Raw genomic sequence first — 21,616 nt, forward strand, 5'->3', positions numbered from 1 at the left:
CCTGCCACGTAGGAGGGTAAAGCACGTAGCCTGCTGTGGCAGGCAGATGGAGTATTGCTGCACTAGTGGCATCCAGATTAGGCTGTATTATGGTTACGTGGACATTTGCAACTTGCAGCCTCCTTCATCTTTCTCTCTGCAGTACTACACCATCAAAAAAAATAAAAAAAAAAAAGGGAGGAGGGGGAAGGAGAATAAAGACAACCAGAACTGCATATTGACATTTATAAATAATCACCCAATAATGGGTAAAAAAGCAAGTGGAAGCAACAGCCAATCACAGACCCAACCAGTTTATTTATATGCTATGCTGTTAGAAGACTGAAATACCTATTTTTAACTTTTGCTTTATACATTTTAGTAGCTAATCTTCACAACTGTTGTTATCATCGCTACCAGAAATAGCTTACCGCGTGCAATAATATTTTTGTTGTAGTGCATACAAAATATACAAAAATATACAGATACCGTACTTATATACAGGCATCAACACATGAAGAGGTTCTGGTGCAAATAAGGATTTACCATTGGCTTCAAGCAATGAGATTTATTACAGTGTGTAGTTGTTCTGCCTGTTTTTCCACAGACATGCATTATCTTGAAATAAAAATTAATGGCTAATGAAATAATGCATCAATATACCATGTGGAACACTCCCTCAGTCCATGAAACTTTCTACCTTTAAAGAGTTAGCAGCTCAAAACACTTGAAGGAAATTAAAAAAAAACAAACAACAAACAAAACCCCTCCGTATAGAAAAAGTTGCTTTTCAGTTTCTTAATATTGGTTATAAATCATTAGCTGCATTAACTGACAATAGCCTCGAGTCCACGTATTGCTATTTTTTCTAAGTTGATCTTTTACTAACAAGAATCTGAAGTGTCATTGTGACAACACTAACACTCACCACTACCAGCCTTTTACAGAATCCACAGCTCATTTATTATAGGAAGAGCTAGGGACAGGCTACTATAGGAAATACATTAAATCCAGAAAAGCAAAGGGTTTCTTTCAGGATGCATGTTTTGAGTTGTCATCTTTATAAAGAAAATTCTTAATCATTACTGAGAGAATATTAGTTTATACAAAGTGTATATATACACAAAATAAATATATATACATCCAAACTATATATATTATTGTAATAATCATCAAGTCAGTGTATATGTAGTACAGTTCCTGGTTTTAGAGTGTTTGTTTCACCTCTTCTCAAAAGCTGTATTGTCCTCTTTTAATATTTCCCACATGCAATGTAGCAAAATAGAGGAATTTATTAAAAAACTGCATTTTTGTTCACGATGTCCTCCTACCAAGAGTGCAGCTGTTTTTTCTGTTGTCACTTCCATGTGGTTAGTACGGGCTTTCCAGAATCTCTTGCACGATTTCCTTTTACTCCCGTGGATTGCCCAGAACGACTTCGCAAGTCACGATCAGGCCCATCACTTTGTGCCATCTCTTCATCATATCTGAAAACAAGATAACCCGTTCAATGCCTTGTCCTGCTATTTAATACACAAATAAAAGTGGGTCCTCTATATTATATTTTGCTTAATATTTAGCACCGAAATTTAATGCAAGCTGTTCAACACTTTGGTTTACACATGCCTAGTTTGACATGCAGCTATTATTCAAGGAAATATATTACCACATGATGTTACAATACAGATCAACTGAAATATCTTCAGCTGCTTTTTAAAAGAAACAAATCATACAACCATAAAATCATTTAGGTTGGAAAAAACTTTTGAGATCGAGTCCAACCATTAACGCAGCACTGCCAAGTCCACCAGTAAACCACGTCCCTAAGCACTGCATCTACTGTTTTTTAAATACCTCCAGGGATGGTGATTTTACCACCTCCCTGGGCAGCTTGTTCCAATGCTTGACCACCCTTTCAGTGGAGAAATTTTCCCTAACATCCAATCTAAATTTCGCCTAGTGTAACTTGAGGCTGTTTCCTCTTGTTCTGTTGCTGGTTATCTGGGAGAAGAGACTTACCCACACCTGCCTACAACCTCCTCTCAGGTAGTTGTAGGCAGCAATAAGGTCCCCTCTGAGTCTCCTCTTCTCCAGGCTAAAGAACTCCAGTTCCCTCAGCTGCTACTCTTAAGACTTGTGCTTTAGACCCTCCACCAGCTTTGTTGCCTTTCTCTGGACACACTCCGGCACCTCTATGTCCCTCTTGAAGTGAGGGGCCCATCTGGCAGCTTTGGTCAAACTCCTGAGTCTGTAAAATTTTAAGGTTGCGAAATTTCCCAAGTACTTCTGTATTTCTCCTCACTGCATAGGTCTGTTGTTAAGCAGGAACATCAGACTGCTGGCAGTTTAATAAAGTCTTAAGCTATTGCTTCAAACAGACGATTGTTAGTTGCAATGTTAAAAACCTCCACTGTTGCATCAGAAAGCAAGCAGGGAAAGAATGAGGTGAACAAACACCAGTGTGCTTAAATTAAATGCATTTGATGACATGTATTTTGTAACACTTAACCACAGTGAAAAGTAGTTCTTGAAATATCTAAACCCATTATGGCCTCAGATAACCTCAGTATATACTTACCTCTCAGCTGCTGTGCAAATTCCAAGCAGAAATTTGCTATAGATGCATAATTATAATTATCAAAAGATAATACTACAATATTTTGTAGAACAGTCATAATACTTACACTATTGTATACGTATTTGCAGCTACTGTGTATAAAACATTCATTAAAACTTAAATCATAATTCCGACAACACATATTTAACTGCCTCTACTAGCATATAGAAAGAGTATTTAAGATCAGTATGAACTAGTGGATCAACTATGTACATGACCACATTCCTGACACACTGAACAATTGTATCACTACTGCTAGAGTACCTATCCCAACATTTTCTCAAAAAATATGAGAAACTGTATCATCAATATAGTATTTAAATCAGTGTTCCTCTGCATAAGACCAATCAATCCTAGATAAATCCTTCAGACACTCCAGTATAAAGATCTCAGTCTCCTTAATTTCTCTTTGTAATACAGCTTGGGGAATTTAAAAATTTTCTCTCCGTTCATAGAAATTATGCTTCTTGGCTTCTGTAATTCATGGATGTAATAATAATGAGTTATCAGATATTTTTTATCAAATAGCTATTGTATCTATTTAATTACCATCTATATATTACACTCATTATACTTAAATGTCCTACAAGTATAAGACAAACACTCTCTTTGCCTCTAAACCTCAAATCTAGCTGCTGGAAGCTCTGAAGGTGCAGGCAGGGGCTTATCAGACAAGTAACACTCCCTCTGGAGATGAGACAAGACAACTCTGCTTTAATGCACTCCCCATCTCAAACACTGCTGTTGCAGCTCCAAAAAAATGAAGTGGTACTTGGTGCCCATTTTTCACATAAGCATGAAGTTCAACTTAGCTCTATGGTCTACATTACCTATTAAAAAAAGTGAAGTGACTGAAAAGCATTTGCCTTTATATTGAACACTGAAAAAACTTACAAGACTTCGTAATTGCCAAGAACCTCTTTTGGTGGAGATTTATTCCATTTACAGTCTGGAATTTCCCCATTAGGCACAGCGATGTTAAGTGTGTCATTAATAAGATTGTATTTCAAGATGCGATCATTAGCAGTACTGGAAGTAAGAGAAGGGGAAGCATTAACCTAGAAAAGAAAAAAAAAAAAAAGTCAGCATCAATTTTTTGAGGGGTATGTAGTTCTCCAAACAGCATGTGTGATGACTATATGTACTATCTGGGAAATTAAGACTTAGTGTCTCAAAGCATATCTTTCAGTTCTTCAGACACTGGAAGGAATTCCCCACTGGGCATTTTTTGTTTTACTTAAAACAAAAAGCACCACACCACTGTCTGTCTGCAGCGTCAGCCTGAAGATTTTCGTTGAGACCGGATTCACCAGACAAATGACAGATAATCAGACAAGACACAGATTTTTGTTTAACTTTCTAAGCTTACATGGATACAAACTCCATAAATTTCAGTGCTTACAGTTTGCCTAGTTCACTCCAACAGCTGTTACATCTAGGAGTCTGTGGGTTTCTTCTAGGTAAAAAGCTTCTATTTATGTTTTTAATCAGAGTTCTACCGTTAAACTGTCAGCTAGAGAAACATGTATGTGCTCTTATTCAAAGCACTACAATGCACCTTGTTTTAATTAAAACTGGGGCTCATTTCATGTATCTCTTGTGTTCCACATTTATTATGGAGAAGTGGTATCAGAACCATAAGCAGATTTATTTTTTTTATAAATTCCATTTACCTTTGATCTTCCACTTTCAATTAGATTAAGAAGGAAGAGGCCTGGATGAAATTCATGTTGAATGTACAGATTCAAAGTTAAAACACTAAAGAGAAATTTATGTGAAAACCCCCCAAGCCTTCCAAATATCCCAATTATCCTTTGTGTGCCCCTTTTCTTTCCTCTCAAACCGCAACATGAAGGCCGTAATAGCACTTAAAACTTAAGTTTTATATTATGCTCCATCAAGCCAATGCCAACAGCTACTGATACAGTATCTAATAAGGCTGCTAACATTCAGTCTGCCTCTGAAGTCTGATTGTATGGATGCACTGGATTTAAAGGACAAAACAGAAAGCCACAAACAAATAGAAACACCAAACAAACAGGAAACAAAAGCACAAGCTAGCTTGGTCATCACATGGTCTATTTTACTTTCCAACATTTTTCTTAATCCACTTACCTGAGGAACAAAAGATACTGTTTCAAAAGAGGAAAGACTACATTGAAATTTGCTTAAGTTTTACCCTCCGAAATGAGAAGGGAATTTTTTCCCTGTATTTCATGTAACCTTACCTCAATCAGCCACGGTTTAAGCTTGTCATCAATGATAATGTCATATCCGTAACACTCAAAGCAATGTTTATCATTATTCATTACGGGCTAAAAAAACCAAACAAACAAAAGAACAGAACATGCATTAAAATCAACAATTCAGTAAGTATCCCTGATCACACATCTTGTTTGCTAGAAACCACATGTGATTACATTATGAATTATGAAAACAACAGTTTTCAATGTTGTAACTCCGATACAAGCTTGCTAACTAGTAAGTTCAGGACTGCCTGAACTTTTTCCTAGCTGTAAATAAATATTTCAATATGAATGATTGCATTAATGCCATGTACTAAGTTACATTAACTTTCCATTATGCTTCCAGCAGGAAAATAAGTGTTTTCATATTTTCATATTTTCAATAATTTCATATTTTGCAAAAGAAATAACAATATTTAAACCCTGCATGCATCAGGAGAAATTGGGAAGATTTAAAGTTATGTAACACAGCTTCACATAATTGTGAATTCTTTAAACTTCAGAAAAAGGAGACTTATTCAAAGACGTTTCTTTTATTCTGCTGCTGTAACTATGCAGAAATTTAAGGTCAAATAATCACCAGATACATTTTGTAATTATAATTAGCTCAAGTCAACTATGATCTCAAAAGCCAAGAGAGACCAAGGACCAAGTTGTGCTTAGATGCACATCCTCTAGAGAATCAGTAGTTTTCCAGCATCTGCTGAACTTTTGCAGCATGCACAGTAAGAATTTTTTTCTACGCAAATCTCATCAGATCTTTTAAAGAAACCTTTGTAACAGGTTAGTGAGACTAATAGTTAGTCCCCTAGACTAATAAGGAAAGCTTTTCAGTTTTTCAGAGAGTGAAAGGAGGAAGAAGTAACAAGCATCTCATTACATTACATTACACTGTCAGAAAGACAGAGGACCAAAACATTTCATGCTCAGTAATTCTCAACACTTTTTCTCTTTCTTTAAAGGTCATACTAACATTTGGGTTAAATCCCTTTTCTTCTTAAACCTGGTTTCAAATATGACTGCACAGCAGAGGCTCAGTCAAGCCATGCCTCCCCGCCTCCCACTGATCCCAGCTTCATGACCTTGTCCTTCCTCGTGCTGATTCTGGTGTTCATCTGGTCCTTCAGTCAAGTGATTCAGCTTATTACACTGGCAGAACACTACCCCATCAATAAAACAAGGTAGTAATTGTCAGTTGGGCGAGTGAGCTGATTCAGCTCATGATGGTGCCAGGACCAACCCACAAGAGATGACAGGACCATGCACTTGGGAACAGGACAACCCTTGGCACCGGTGAACTCTTCAGTTACCCCAGCTGACCCACCAGAGTGATACCTGCTCTCTAATCTAATCATGGGATACTACCCAAACACTGGGAAGTCACTGAAGCAGAGGACTGGTTGCTACTTCTCCTTTTTAAAATAAGAGTTGAAGATAACTATCTGACTCGTGTATAAAAGAGGTGAAAGTTATGTAACTCTGCTGAACTAATAGCCTTATGTTTTCTTTGATGAACTGTCCTCCAGAGCTATTTTTTAAATGACACGTTATTGCTGCAATGACATCACACACCATGGCAGACCTTAATACTATTCACAAGGGCAGTATCAAGTCATATTAGATAGTTCACAGAGTCCTCAAGGAAACAGATTAATTCACTTTTTCAATATGCAGAGGTAGCTCACCCCCCCACACACACACAATTCACATCCACTCAGCACAGAGAAATCAAGAGATAACAGAATTACAGAAATCAGCATCAACACCACCATTCAAACCGCAGGGAGCAGATTTTAGAGGGTTTGATGGCAAGCTCACTTGCATGGTTATGAGAAGCCTGCAGCCGTAACGCTATCGCTGGCAGCATTCCAGGAACTGTACTTACTGCAACAGCCTTCAGGGACTGCACGATTATCCAGTGAATTTCATCAAACAATTTGTTTGTGACTTCCTTTCCGCGGGTGCTCTCCAGATACAGGCGTAAGTTACTCACTGTCCACTTGCCTCCATGGATATGATTGTAATCATCCTGAAGAGTTAAGGAGTTAATTCAGTCTAAGATTTTGAAGTTGTTCAGCAGTTTTGTTTCATTTACAAAAAAGCACCCACTTATACTTACATTCAAGTATTGCTCTAAAAACAAACTCAGAAAATTCTTTTTACTCTATTTTACAGCTTTATGAAAACTTCAGCTTTACTTTGAACTGGTCTCTGTAGAAACAACTGTTTTTATTATAGTGGTATATGTTTATATCACACATTGCAAATCAAATAGTATATCCTTCTTAGAAGAAAAAAGCAACTGGTACTTTGATGGTTTTACCGTTAAATGTTATTTATGATATGGAAATATAAGTTTTAAAATGTGACAGGAAAGAATTGAACTTTTTCCTCCTCTGGGGATAAGGGGAAAATAATTAAGTGAACAATAGCTAAATTTCACTAAAGTTAGCTGTTTAAAAATGCAGCACCTGAAAGTGCTTGTCTGCCTTTATTTATTTAAAATGTGACTTATCTGTTTCCCAAAAGGCAAACACTGTGTCTTCTTAATGGTGCTACTGACAAGTTACATTCAAGAAGACAGTGAAATGACACCTGAATTATTTTTAAAGGTTAATTTTTTCAAGTCATCCAGTATTTTGATATAGGAAAAACACTAAGTGCTACTGAAACAGAACAGGAGAAAAAGGAGGTTAACTTATATTTGTCTTTTCAGAGGCTATCAAGGCTCTGCACTGTATTCTCTTTAAACAGAAAGACAAGAGCAAACTGAGGGTATTCTTACTGATGAAAAGACACATGCTCTTGAATAATTCTCAGGACAAATGCTTTGTCCCTTAAAAAAAGGTTCTAAGCATTTCTAAAAATTAATTATTGTATGCCTGCTAAATTATAAAACACAGAATGCCTAAAGCAGAAAAATTATCAGAGGAACAAAACCTGTCATCTTCTAAGACAAGGTCAGAGAAGCCTCTATCTATTTTTAGGCTTTTTCTACAGCTCTTCCCTTAGTAAATTTGGAAAACCAAACTGTACGAATAAAGACCTGAAACATGGTTCTCAGGACTTGCTGCGTGGAAAAGAATTTCTTGAGACCAGATTCCAGCAAGGGAACAGAGATAAAAATTTCAACCCTCTTTGCATTTCAGAACAAGTACTCAAATCAAAAGAGATTGCAACTGGTTAGAGCTTTACACAATCACAGCTGTTTAATTAAAATACTAAACCAAAGTAGAGTATTACAGGCTACACAGAAGATCAGTAACTGAAAATAATTAAGTAGAAGACTTACTATTGTTTTGTTTGTATTACACATGCAGTACACATGCAGAATAATGACTTAGAACTGTATTTTCCAACACAAACATTACAACGGGTATACTGACTTACCCTCTTATTTTACTTTTTCTCTCTCCCCATTAATTTGGAAAGTGTGCCAGTCAATAAAGACATTTTCCCATGAGCTTGTAGGGTGCAAACACACTCTACGGTCCACATGGGGCTTAGACTAGAGGTTAATAGCTAGAACTTCAAGAGTTTTTCCAGACTTCATCATAATTTTGATAAATTACTTGACCATTCAAAATAGGTTCTTCTAAAACTGTACAGCCTAAGTGCCCCCAAAGTTACAGACACATTTAAAGCAGAAGGACAGACAGGATGGAGGGAGTGGCTTTACATTAAGCTTCTCTCACTTCTTTCTGCAAAACCCAACAGACATTAGTGGTTCAGAATTTATAAGACTTTTTCAAATACTCTAGTAATGACTCCACATTTTTAAGCTTCTGCTTCTATACCATTTCTATTGTCCTTTCTTCTCTCAAAGTGACCTCACCGCTATTTTACTTCTACTTATATTTGGAAGAAATCTTGAAATCCATTCTTTAAGTGGTAGAGAAGATAAAAGGGTGTGTAACAATGGGATAGGCAACATATCCCCTGCCTCACCTCTTCACTGCTACTGGCCACAGCACCACGATTTATGCTCTAAGTTGTATGGGATCTGCTTTCACCACAACTAATTCTCAGTGTGCCCTGCCAAACCATAATGCATTTGATGCGTTTCACAAATCGGCACCTGAGCAAGAAAACATTTGTAGTACTGAAAAGTGCCACATTTTGAGATTTACCCTGGTTTATAACTACCACCATAAGTGACATTTATAATTCACATTGTTGTTTACAGGAATATCCAGGTAAAAACAGTTCTGTTATGCTGCACATCTTACAGAACAGTAACAGACAAGGTGCACATAGCAAGGGTGCAATTTAAGACACATTATATGTATCTTTTGTGTGCGTGTGTGTATACACGTATGAATATATATGCATGAGTGTATGCGTGTATGTACATAACACATTTATTTTCCATACTCTTAAAATAAAATCTATGAAAATAGGAAGTGCAACAATAGAGTTTTAATTACTGTAACAGAGGCATGGTTTATAAATCACAGACATCCGCTAAAAACGCACAAGGGACAGTCATCATCATCAAGTGGATTCCCTGACGAAGCAAGGCTTGGGCAGGGATAGTGTATGCCCATCTGTTCGTGTCACCCCTGACCCACTAGCCTTTCCTTCCACTGGTGAATTTCAGCCTATTTTGACATAAGGAAGTGCTGTCAAAGCTATCAGGTTTCCACATGTCTTATGAACGTCAATGGTAAATTACAGGACAGAACTGTTCTGCAGGCAGAACTCCATCTTTGTCCATTCAAGGGAAAGCCACCAGCTGGCCAGTTAGCAAGCATTTCTCTCCATGACTGCAACTGCACATTCCCTTTCTTACCCACAGAAGGAAGGTGAGGGTGGGTGGGGAAACAGGAAAAAGCTGAATAAGTGCTGGAAATAGAAAAGCTGAATTAATTGCATGGGAGAGAGGGGGAAGGAGAGATCAGGAAGCCACTATTAAAGTGCTATTATAAAATACAAATCCACAGGAACCAGGCTTCATTAATTCCACTGCTCACAGAATCAATTCTTCAGTGAGCATATTAGCATTTAAATGACAGGAGACTTGAAGAAAACCCCTGCTTTCAACTATTGCAAGTCGATACTGAAGATACCAGAGTCTATTTACAGAGCTGCAGCTCATCATCTTGCACACTTTTGATCTACAGTCTTCTAAAATTTATTTGTAAGTTCAAGCCGAAGTATTTTAATTGCAAGATGATGAAGAATATGACAAATAAAACCTTTTTATTCCAAGTTTTTGGGTTAATTTCAGAAAATCAGTCTTGCTACAAAAGAGCACCTAAGAACTCAGTACACTTACCCCATGTTTCTGAATGGCAACATTTGTAAGATGTACAAACATGTTATCCAATTCACTTGTACTTGGTGTATATTTTACTGTGCAAAACCGGCAAAATCCAAGTTTATACCTTAAATGCAAAAAGTCATTAACATGTGTTAAACCCCAATAAGAAATAAGGAAAAGAGCATCCTAGGATACCATGTACATGTTAAACTTCTTTGTGCAACAAGCGCAACATTATTTTGATTACATTAAACATTGTCTCAGAATAAAATACAAATATATACAATCTTACATGTAACATCTCAGTGGACGATAGGTAGACACTAAAACATATAGGCGAAGATCAAATTTCTTTCCACCAATAAGTAATGGATTGTTGATATAGAGAGAAATCACATAGGCTTCTTTGGAAGACTGAGATACAAACCTGAAAAACACAAATCACGTTCCAGAATGTGACAATTGCACCTATATGATCTGGTAAAGTCTCTTTTTTCTTTAGAAGCAGTCTGTAAATTTTGGATTGATTGAAATCTTGCATCTTTTGCCAAGACATAGAATGCTGTAGTGGTTAATAATACACACTTGGCATCAGATATCACATACCAAAAAAGTTAAAAATACTAAATGGATAAAATAAGATCAATTAACCACTTAAATTCAGTTTTGAAGTTAACAGGGTAGCTGACCGAGTCATTCAAAATGCAGGTATACAAACCAGTCTTTTCCTTGGAAAGCATTTAGAGGTTGGCATGGTTCAGACAAGCAAAGAGTACTTAGTACATTACCTTCATTAGCCAAGGTCTTATACTCCTAAAATATTTGTATTTACACTTGGTGTGCAATTGAAAACCACTGTGAAAAGTTAAGATAACTTTCCGATTGTGACATTCTTCAGATTCCAAATCAAACAGTAAAAAAAAAAACGCAAAAAACACCCCAAAAACCAACCTCAAGTGATATTCAGCCAGTCACTTTACAACAGGGAAAAAAACTAACACTGGTTGCATGATCGAAACTTTTACTAGTCAGAGAAAAATATAGACTGCTAACCTGTTTCATCCGTTTGGAAGTAGATCACCAACATGAGGTGTATTGTTTTGTGCTCTAAATGGATAACTTAATTTATTTCATATAAATGCATTCTTCCTTTGTACTAATTTAAAAAGTGACTTAATATATATTAAGTAAAATAATTATTGAAATTTCTTAGGTTAAGATTTCTCTGGTTTCCTGTTACTTAATACAATGAAGCAAAACAATTATTTTTGTGCAGTTTTTCCCCCCAACAACACTGAAAGTATTTTAATAAAGAATAGTTAACCGAACAGTTCTTTGTACCTCCTCATATGAAAACAACTCATATTAAAATGTGCTTGAAGGAGGAAGTCAGATAATAACTGAGATTAAATGCAAAACTAACTATATAATGACAAAGCAATAATAATGGAATATTTTTCCCATGCATCACACAATTAGCATGTTGATGTGGTTCACCCGATTACAGAAAGCACAATAAAGGGTTTGGGTTAAGAACTTACGAAGATGTTTTGCTATCTCGAGACCATTTTTTAATTTGGGAGAGTTTATTGATTAAAAATATTCCTTTTCCTTGAGCTTTGCCACAAGGTTTCATAATCCAAGTGCTGGAGGGATTTTTTCTGAATTCTTCAACAAAGAGATTATAATCGGCAGGAAGCATAAAAGTAACAGGAACAAAATCTGAGTTAAAGAAAAAAAAACAGTGCACAATTAGGGACACTGTATCTGAAAAGGCTAGTGACACACAGATTAAAAAAAAATAATTCTGTCTTTTCAGTTTTCCAGTCTGGCATGATCCACCTTCATTAACACTCGTGTTGCTTTTTATCTCATTTAAATTCTAGTTTTAACTTAAACAATTGCAAAATATTGAATGCTGCTAAGATTAATAAATTTTATTTCACATGAATGTTTTCTTCTTCTGTTTATATGCTGTGAAATTAGAGTACCACATACCATTCCAATTTAACTTTATCAAACTTTCTCAATTTCCCATGTCAAGCTTTTACTATTCTGCTAACCACCTTGTCATCCTCTGTGCATGCAAAAATGTGAACATTGATGTTGCTTCCCCTTTGGATGTGATACTTCTTATTTCCATGTACCTCCCATTAGTCATTCTTATTTGCTCCCACGATCAGTATTACCCTGCTTACTGAAATCTAAAGAAAAGGGCTTCTTGCTTTTTATTGTCAGATTATCTTCATTTCCATCCATATAAAACTGCTTCTTTCTTACACAGATGAACAGTGCTTTCACTTCACTTTCCCAAGATGTAAATCAACCCAACAGATCCCCATCTCTGTTTCACTCCAGTGCTTTCTGACCTCCAAAATAACTTTAGTCTCCTCATTCCTGATCTATTGCTGGTTTGGTTTGGGTTTGGTGTTTTGGGCTTTTTTTTGGCAGCAGGTGATGGTGTTTGTTTTGTTTTGCTTTTTATTTTATTTTCTAGCAGTCATTACTTCCCCCAAATTTCTGCTCTGAAGCGTTTGTTCATTCCGTGCTGTCCAGAGCCTTTCTGCAAAAGTTTATTTTAATTTTTGCTCCTATATAATATTTTCAGATAATGGATTTTTCCTTTTGAATTAAAAAAATACCAACCCTGTCTCATTTGACGTTCCAGAGCCCTTTGGTTTCACCACAGTTCTCATTGCAAAGTACCTTAATCCCACAATGTTCCCTCTTCAAAACAATTTAAACCCCCTACCCCAAAATCAGAACAAACCCAACAAAATCCCAACCAACCTCTCCTCCAGACCCCCCCCCGCAACCACAAAAAGCCAAGTTACAAATCTATTTTTGTACTCTTACATTTAAAAACAGTAATTTCATTATCACCTCAGCCAATGTTGCTTCAGCTAATGCTGCACTGTTAAGTTCAGTCATCTTTAAGGACCTTACTACTTACAAAACTAAGTCTAAATATGACTTCCATGCACACAAACAGGATTTGTGCTCCTTCTTGAATTCTGCTGAATACTAGCTAGTACACAGTGGAGGAATTGGGCCTTAGTGCTGTGGTAATGACAGGGAAACAGAAATGTTCAATCTTTTATTCCTGCTTTGTGTCTAATTTCAACAAATTTAAACAAATGCCCCGAACTATTGGCATCCCCTCTATTCCCTTTTAATTTGTAAAATATTAGCCATTATTCTTCAAAGCAAGGTTTGTGAAGAGCTTTGAAAATACAGTATTTCATATGAAATGTTTACTACTACTATTTTTATCACTTTCTCTACTCTTATGTTTTCTGTACTCTCTAATGGCAGAAGGGAAGGAAAAGGAGAAGACAGAGAGAAAAAGCTGTTAGGTTTGCAGAATACAGCAAAAATTTTAGGTAAAGTGCACTTCATTTAATTGACAGCGACAGAGCGTTTCAAGATAGTCACTTTAATGTTCTAATGCTTCAGAGGCTCAGTGCTCTATGCACAGAAAAGCTAGGTCAATTCCAGGTTACTGACTATGTAAGAAAAAAGATTAATGCTGTAACGAGAACCACATACCCAAATAAATATATTTCCCATTTTCATCCTTTTCTGCAAGAGGACTTCCTTCTTTCTCAAGTTCTTTTCTATACCGCTTGATATTTTTTACCATCAAATCTTTTCTGGTCAGCTCATAGTGGTTTGGGAAATGATTGACAATTTGGTCGTCAGAGAGACGGTAACCAGTTTCCACACTGAAAACATTTCTGATAGTTTGTACACTCATCCTGAAAGCAAAAACAGATGCCAAATGATTTCTCCCAAGAAAAACAATTCAGGAGGACAAAGTTGAAATATTTGTTACATTCACCTCATCTTTTCTCCCTCTCATTTCTCTTTATAGTACAATATTTTACTGCAGTGACAATCCAACGTATCCTAAACTTCTATTAGAAAAACCAATGAAATCCTGCCAGAGGTTATACCAGTCTCTACTACTACTGAAATTGGCACAGAAAGTGAGGAAAGGAAGATGACAACTTGGCCCTACTGGACTGCAGCTTGTTGATAGACAGGTCAAGGCCCAGCAGGGCCTAAAAATGACTGATGTGCACCCAAATGCTACAGAAGCATCCTTCTTACTCTCTGTTACTTCACTCTCTGGAAACCCAGCTTTCCTCTTAAACGAAGCCACAAAAACAACCTCCTACTGACTACCTTGCTATTTGGGTTGTAAAGGACTTTGAATCACTGTTTTCAATTCATATGCTTAGAGATCTTGCTAAAAACACCTGTAAATGCTAGATCAGAGGGCTGAAGTGACAAAGTTATCAAATCCAGTTATATACTTCATTTTTTCACAGAAGATAAGAGCAGGGCCATAGATACGAAGAATTTTCTGTATTAGATGTCTCACACTGGAAATTTATTTCCTGAATGCCACAATCGGCTACATTATCACTTCAGGAGGAAAAAAAAAGAAACAAAACAAAACAACCAGTCACACAACAGTTTCCATGAGTGCCCTGTTCCCCCACTCCCCCCAACCACATTCCAAAAGCATGAGCAGATTACTAGATTCCTACCCATTTAAATAAGTGGTTCACAAAGGGTATAACTGGCAGCACAAACTGCCATTCTGTCGTATTTGAAAGGGACAATTTAAATTGTTTGGTTTACTTGAAGAGTATTGTTTCTGCCAATTAATGGATTACTGCATTCTAGGACAGCATTTCACCATCTTATATTAGACAAATGTCAAATAAAAAGCTAAATTATTTACTCTCATCCTTTCACCATTTTCTTGGTTTAATTGCACAATCACTCTCAGTATTGAAACGCTGAATAATGAGTCTGCATATAAATCATCATGAAGGAGAAGTCAAGTACCGTGCTTAAGCCCTTTGTTACAGGAGCCTAGACTCTGGTAAGAGGGCAAGCCTCCGTGACACTGATAAAAGAATATTTTATCATATATTGGAACTGTGTGCTCTTGGATTATTTCCCTTATGGTGTCAGAAAATTTTAGTAAAAGATATACTGAAAGATTCCCCTCACACCACAAATCCCCTCCAACAGTAAAGGAAAAATTCTGCTTACTACATACAACAAAAAAAGAGAATAAAATCAGGTATCAGATTTCAAAGCAAAAAAACCACTGAGCACAGCCTTTCCCCTAGGCTTTTTACAATTGGTATTCCCAGAAGTGATCGATATCTTGCTAGGTCACTGACTTTCCACTCCCTGACAAAACCTTTGGCAAACTACAAAGATACATGAGATCAGCAGCATGGGAATAGATCCATGCAGATGGGACCTTCTGCCCTGAGGAACCCCAACGACTTTAGCAGGCCTGCACAGATACAGGAATCTACCACTGCAAATCTACACAGTAGGCCAGCAACAGCCTAAGAAATTACAGAAGCAACGAAACAGCGTCACACTCTTAGGAGCACTGCAGTAAATCAGTGGCAATTCCTGCGTCTTTCACTTTTCAATATGCATTTTGTTATATTATTAATGACATTATCCTAAGATATTAAAACACTTCACAAATTTAGAAATCGGTATTTTTAATGTACTTACCAATAAAAATTCCAGTCTTCATTTTCTGCCACCTGAATCCAGCCTCTTTTTTCAAAGTTGTTTATTAGAACAGATTTTTCAATGTCAGTTACCCACTTTACTTTTCCTGCCATTATCCTAAAGCAGAATCAACCTGTTAATAAAGAGAAGTTTAAAGACGTTAAGTTGAAAACAAGAGAATAGAAACCAGGAAAGTCAAAACAGAAGAAAAGTGGCATCTAAAAAGCACTTTAACATAAATATGATAGAAGTAAATTTAAAATTAAAGGAAAGTAACATCTTAGGTTCAGACTGAAACCTTGCATTTGTCAACTAGACAACTGCAAACAAGAACACTAGTTACAAGGACCTTTAACACTCGCCTTAAATACACTGACAGAAATTACTATCGTACACTTACCAGGTAATGTTTACAAAACCAAGTGAAGAGCACAGACAATTTATTATTTTTAACCAAGACTTAACATGCATATACTTTTTTTGCTTTGTTTTGAAGTAGGAGAGTTCATATGGATCACTTAGTGACTGCAGAAAAAGAAAAAAAAAAAGGAAGAAGAAAAATATTTCCAAGAGAAATCCCTCACATGCTCTGTCAAGATATACCACAAGGAAGGGAACCGAAGTAACATTGCCAACTTTGTGTTATATTCTCTGTGTTACATGCAGCCATGATTTTGTGTACTGCTCTAGATGGGGGAGATATGGATAAACTGGTATCATTAAACCCTTGACAACAGGATTTCCCAAACCTAAGGTTGTCAGAACAGTGCTTACAAGCTGCATTTCAACTCATGACACCTAGATGTCACTTTCTACATTAGATTTCTCACTTGTCCAGATCAGCCTTTCCTGTTAGGATCACACACAACCACGCTGGCTGGAAGCCACCTTAGGAGGTCTCTTGCCCAGCCTCCTGCTCAGTGCAGGGTGAGCTATGGGGTCAGACCAGGTTGCTCTATCCAGCCACCTTTTGAAAACCTCCAAAGACAGAGATAGCACCACTGCTCTGGGTGTCCTGTCTCACTGCTTGACTGTCCTCATGGGGGAAAGTATTTTTTTTCCACGTATTTTTTCATATATTCTGAACCTCTCCCCTTTCAGCTTACGCCTGTTCTCTCTCTCATCCTCCTACCCTTCCCACACTTAAGAGCCTGGATCTGTTTGTTTTATAACCTCCTCATAGGTACAGGCAGGCAGCTGTCATGTGACCCCAGAGCCAACTCTTCTCCAGGCTGAAGAAATACAGTTCCCCCAGCTTCTCCTCACCAGACAAGTTCTTCAGGTCCCTGAACACCTTGATAACCCTCCCCTCAACTCACTCCGTCTTGTTCTGGGGGCTCAGATTACTTTTGTCAGTCCTCTGACACATTGTGTTATATCCTTGTGCTTTTGTTTTGAGAAAAGACAGCCAAATCTAGCGAAGTGGGAAATGCACAGCAAATGCACTGAAGGAGGAGTGCAGACAAGCCCAGCACCCACAACTGCTACCTCTCTGAAGTGCATCAGCAGCAGGCACTCACACACTTGCACCCCTCCTTTACAAGGGCTGTTTGGAGGAATTCCCTTCACACGGTGCCTCATATTGTGCATTAATGTAATATCAATGAATATGTGGGCAAAGAAACATGAATTAAAGCATGTAATCCTTTGTGCATACATAGCCTAGAGACAAAAGCCTAGAAGCCAGTTGATGTGGACAGAACACTACACAGTGAACCTATTTACCTCATCTCTAAGTGGTGAAGTCCAGCCTCCCAGGAGCTAGGCTTGAATTAATATACAACTATTAAGCAAGCTAACATATGCATGGGCAAATGATAATAACTGATAAAGTCAAGGGTAGACAGCTCTCATAAGCTGTCTCAGTGTTGCTGTTTAGTCTTTCTGCAGTTCATTCCACAAACTAGTTTTGCAGTTGCAGCCTACTGAATCTTCAGTTATGTTTCATGGAAACCAGCTGCAGAGAAGTGCAAAGTGCAAAAAGAAAATCCCTTTGAGCCAAAAGCAGATTCCCATGCAAGGGGGTGGGAGAGGGTACAGTTACACACACATACCCGCACACCCCATCTACTGCTCCCTCTCCATATGATTTTCCACTGAAAAGTCAATTAAAACTTCAAATCACCTTTACTAATGCAGTGCCATAATTAATGCAAATAAGTAATGAATGTAGTTAATACAATTTCTGCAACTAAGTCACTGGACTGGAATTCAAGGAGTCTTCAGTTTCCAGGACTAGATATGGAGATGTACACTTGCCAGCAAGTTAACACCCCCACAGTGCCACCGTTCTGGGAGGCATAGCCCATTACATACTGCTCCACCTTTTCCTTCCTAAACTGCTTAAACTGCCAAATTCCACAAGGCAGAAATGTTTACTATTAGACTTTAATTTTAAAGAGTTTTAGACACACGATTTTATTCACATTGGTTAAAAAAGTTGAAATCAAGCTTAAATAGACAGAAGAAAGTATATGAAGGCTCAGGGTCTGCCTTTTTGTGCGTGCTTATACAACACCTGGTTCTGCAAGGTCATGATCTTTCTCTGGGGCTTCCAGATACTACCAAAACAAACATAAATGAAACAAAGGGACCCATTTATTTGTATTGAAGTATGTATGATTCACAACTAGTGACTCACTAGTACCACACACCATCTTGTTGTTGAAACAGGATCACCCCTTCAAAAGGAAATGTGTTATACGCTACAATAGCATTAACAAAACACAACATAAAATTTTCAAAAGGCCTTAAAACTTGTCATCCACATGTCCAAGCTACCGCATTAGGTTTACCAACACCCAGCCCCAAAGCTATACCCATTTCTCTGTTATGTGACTCCTTGATCTGTCTCCCTACTTCCCAAGTGTGCCTAGCTCCAGCAGCCTTAGTACACAAGCTACAGCTGCCCTCAGGGCTTGTTCTTCCAGAAATACTACATCAGACAAATGTAGCTGCCTGTGCCTCTTTCTTTATAGACACACGTAGCTGCTGCCTGGCAAAGATTAAGAGACTGAGTGCACTGCCACAAGCAGGGGCTACTTTGCCAGCACTTCTAACGATGCAACCTCATTTCTACCCTGGCATGCAACAGCTGTCACAGCTTCCTTTCTAGTGGATGCTTTATAAAGAGATTTCAACTCATGCTACACATCCTATGGCAAGGAACCCTGAAAGACTGCATGTACTGATCCAGTAAGTGGATTTTGTGGTAGCAGGTGGGACTGCTCCATGACTAGTTATGCTGACTCCCAGAGACGGCACTGTTCTATTTCAGAAGCCAGAGACAATTCAACAGAGGACTCGCACACAGGAAGGTGAGCTAAAACCAAACCAAAGCTAAAAATTGGGAAAAAAAAAAAAAGAAAAATTATAAGAGTGTCATTATTTTCCTGTTTTGGGAACTTTAGGTATTATAGATCCATCCCACTACAGGAGGATTGAAAAGATAGCAATACAACAGCAGACTGAAAATTAGTCCTTAGTTTATGTGGACAGTTTGATAATCTTAGATGATGTTTAACTGTCCTGTAAATAAAACTCCTGATTTTATATAATTTGATTACTGAAACCCACAAACAAGGAGTCATAAAAAACAACTTTTATTAAGTTGTACCAAAATCTTATTTTCAATAATATAATTTTTATACAATAAATTTTCTACAGAAACCCTTCAATCTGCAATTGGGTATTCTAGATAACTTGATGAGATTGCATGAGATAACCATGCATTCAAACTTCTGCTCAGCTGAGATCCTTAGGTTCTGTCAATGTCAAAAGACCTGCAGAACACAGCCCCAGCCTCTGTACAGCAGGGTAAGGGTACAGTAAGTCAAATCCTTCCCAGAGCACTAGACCTCCTACTGGGGGACAGCAAGTACAAAGTACAGGCTCAGCAGGCTTGACGCCTCCCGAAACGCTGTCTTTGCCACCCAGCCTGGTCCCAGGGGCAGCACATAAACGGAAGGGCGGCTGGCAGCAGCCTCATCCAAGGCAAGGGTCTCCTGCCTGGCACAAATTCATGAGGTGATGGTGAGATCCAAAGGCATCCTGGCCGTGGTTACCGCCACTGCTGGGGCTACCCGTGCTGCTCACGGGCCACCTTTCCACACTACAAAACCAAGCACCAGTGAGCGGTGCCGGTGTCTGACGAGCTCTGCTCGCTTCTAGCAGCTGAAAGCGTAACTGCGGTTCATTATGAAGGCAATCACTGCAAGATCCCGCTGGGCTGACGCGGCTGTGCCGCCAGGGGAGGCCGGGAGGCCCTGCCACAGCGGCTCCCAAACCGTCAGGGATGGAAAGGAGCCGCGGGCCGAGAGGCCGCACCGCGGGGCTGGCGGGGCCGAGGGAGCAGCAGCCGCCGCGGGGGAGGCAGCCGGGCTCGGGCCTGCACCAACGCCTCACCCGCACCGCGACGCGCCATGTCGCGACAGCCGCACGAAGAGGCTGACCACGACCGGCTTTGCCCCCACCCGTCCCAGAGCGGAAGCTGGACGAGACGACTACCTCCCCCCTCCATCTCTCAGGACGCGTCGCGATCCCACAGGAATCTTCAGCTGTCGCGATAGTCCCGGGAGGGGAGGGAAGTCGAGCGCCGTGAGTGTGGGACGCCGCAACCCGCGCCCCCGCGCTCACCTGCCGCCGGAGAGGCGGCCGCGGCTCCCCGTCACGCCCAGCCGTCCCCACCGACCGCTCCCATCGCCCCCGCCGGCGGCTCCGCGGCGCGGCCCCGGCCAGCGCCCTGCCCCCGCCCCTTCCGCTGCCGCTCCTTAGCAACCGCCACGCGCCGAGGGCGGGACTTCCGGGGCGGAGGCGGTGGCGGGTGCTCGGTTGCCAGGGAGACGCAGAGCGGCCCCGCCCCGGGAGCGCGAGGGGCTGCACATCCCGGCGCGGCCGGCGGCCATCTTGTGTCCGCGGCGGGGAGGCCTGGGCGTGCTACCCTGCTGGGGGCTGGGCTGGCAGCCGCGCTGCGAGGGAGGAGGGGTGCGGAGGGTGCTGGCGGGCCCGGGGCTCGGCGCAGGCCCCGAAGGAAAGGGGCATGCTGTGAGCGTGACGGGAGGGTCCTGAAACCGGACTGCGGGGCCCGGGGCCGTTTTGATCTTTAAGCCTCTGTGGCCTCGGCCTGCCCCTTCCTCAGTAAAAAAGTCCCTGATAAACATCTGATCATGAGTAAACGGAGGTTTACGGAAGGTCATAGCATGACAAAACCTGCATGGATGTTACCAGAGTACCTAAAAAAACCCCAGGGTCACTTCAGATGCTGAAGCTGAAGTCCCTGTTGAAGCACGTCAGGTGCCAAGAGGCCCACCACCATGTGGCCGTAGGAATAGCTTTTTTTTGTATTGATACTGTTGAGGAAGTGTGCAAATTTTCCTCAAAATGATCAACTATAACCTGCAGTGAAAACTGGGTGAGAGAAATGCTACCTAAGAAGTCACAGCATTAGTGCCTGTAGAGAACCTGATGCCTGCATACAAAATTCCTTCCAAAATGAGAGATGATGTTAAAACGCCTGATAGATACTAAGGTTACTGACATTTTGTGATAGACTCAATATAAAACAATAAGGTATTACATAATGAACTCCAGAAATTTGAAGAGTCTCTGAAGAAAAAATAAAGGTAAATAATTCATTCCGTAAGACAAATTACATATTAAAAAAATAGATCCATCAAGATGGTAATTGAAATATGCAGTTTGCAGTATGCTGGTATACAGCAAGTAACAGACACAAATCTATATTCCCCAAGAGCCTTAATTCCCCAAGTAATCTGAATAGAATAAACATGATTTACTAGATCATCCTATGGTAATAGGCTCCGTTTCAAGGATGCAACTACAAAAAACCAGTTAAGTTTAATAATTAATATAACTGGAGCTATTAAATAGTCCCTAGTTTAACTATGAAAGCAGTGGTAAAATGCAGCGTGTCTTCCATCAGTCACATGCAGTGGA

At 39.4% G+C, this 21,616-nt stretch overlaps 1 protein-coding gene across 3 annotated transcripts; it reads right to left on the reverse strand.

The window, feature by feature from the left end:
- Nucleotides 1–277: 277 nt before the first annotated feature.
- On the reverse strand, nucleotides 278–20,417 carry TTLL1 (TTL family tubulin polyglutamylase complex subunit L1). Of its 3 annotated transcripts, XM_056340251.1 has the most exons (11): nucleotides 20,297–20,402; nucleotides 16,062–16,186; nucleotides 15,662–15,794; nucleotides 13,655–13,863; nucleotides 11,647–11,827; nucleotides 10,398–10,532; nucleotides 10,121–10,229; nucleotides 6,728–6,871; nucleotides 4,825–4,911; nucleotides 3,491–3,654; nucleotides 278–1,466 (listed from the first exon to the last, which is right to left on the reverse strand). In XM_056340251.1, exons 3-11 carry the CDS (start codon nucleotides 15,772–15,774, stop codon nucleotides 1,337–1,339), a joined length of 1,272 nt encoding a protein of 423 aa, XP_056196226.1. In that variant the 5' UTR covers nucleotides 15,775–15,794; nucleotides 16,062–16,186; nucleotides 20,297–20,402; the 3' UTR covers nucleotides 278–1,336. The 3 variants fall into 3 exon arrangements, with proteins under 3 accessions (XP_056196226.1, XP_056196225.1, XP_056196227.1); XM_056340250.1 differs by lacking the exon at nucleotides 16,062–16,186 and having other exon boundaries at nucleotides 20,297–20,417; XM_056340252.1 differs by lacking the exon at nucleotides 16,062–16,186 and having other exon boundaries at nucleotides 20,168–20,305.
- Nucleotides 20,418–21,616: the final 1,199 nt, after the last annotated feature.

This window comes from Falco biarmicus, chromosome 5 (assembly GCF_023638135.1).
Source record: "Falco biarmicus isolate bFalBia1 chromosome 5, bFalBia1.pri, whole genome shotgun sequence".
Taxonomy (NCBI): Eukaryota; Metazoa; Chordata; class Aves; order Falconiformes; family Falconidae; genus Falco; species Falco biarmicus.

Excerpts from the sequence above, each read along its gene's own strand:
- TTLL1 (XM_056340250.1), bottom strand. The coding sequence starts at position 15,774 with ATGGCAGGAAAAGTAAAGTGGGTAACTGACATTGAAAAATCTGTTCTA. Across the intron at positions 10,230-10,397 it reads CGTCCACTGAGATGTTACAT|GTATAAACTTGGATTTTGCC; the intron begins GTAAGATTGTAT and ends TTTGCATTTAAG. Across the intron at positions 3,655-4,824 it reads TTAAACCGTGGCTGATTGAG|GTTAATGCTTCCCCTTCTCT; the intron begins GTAAGGTTACAT and ends TTTCTTTTCTAG.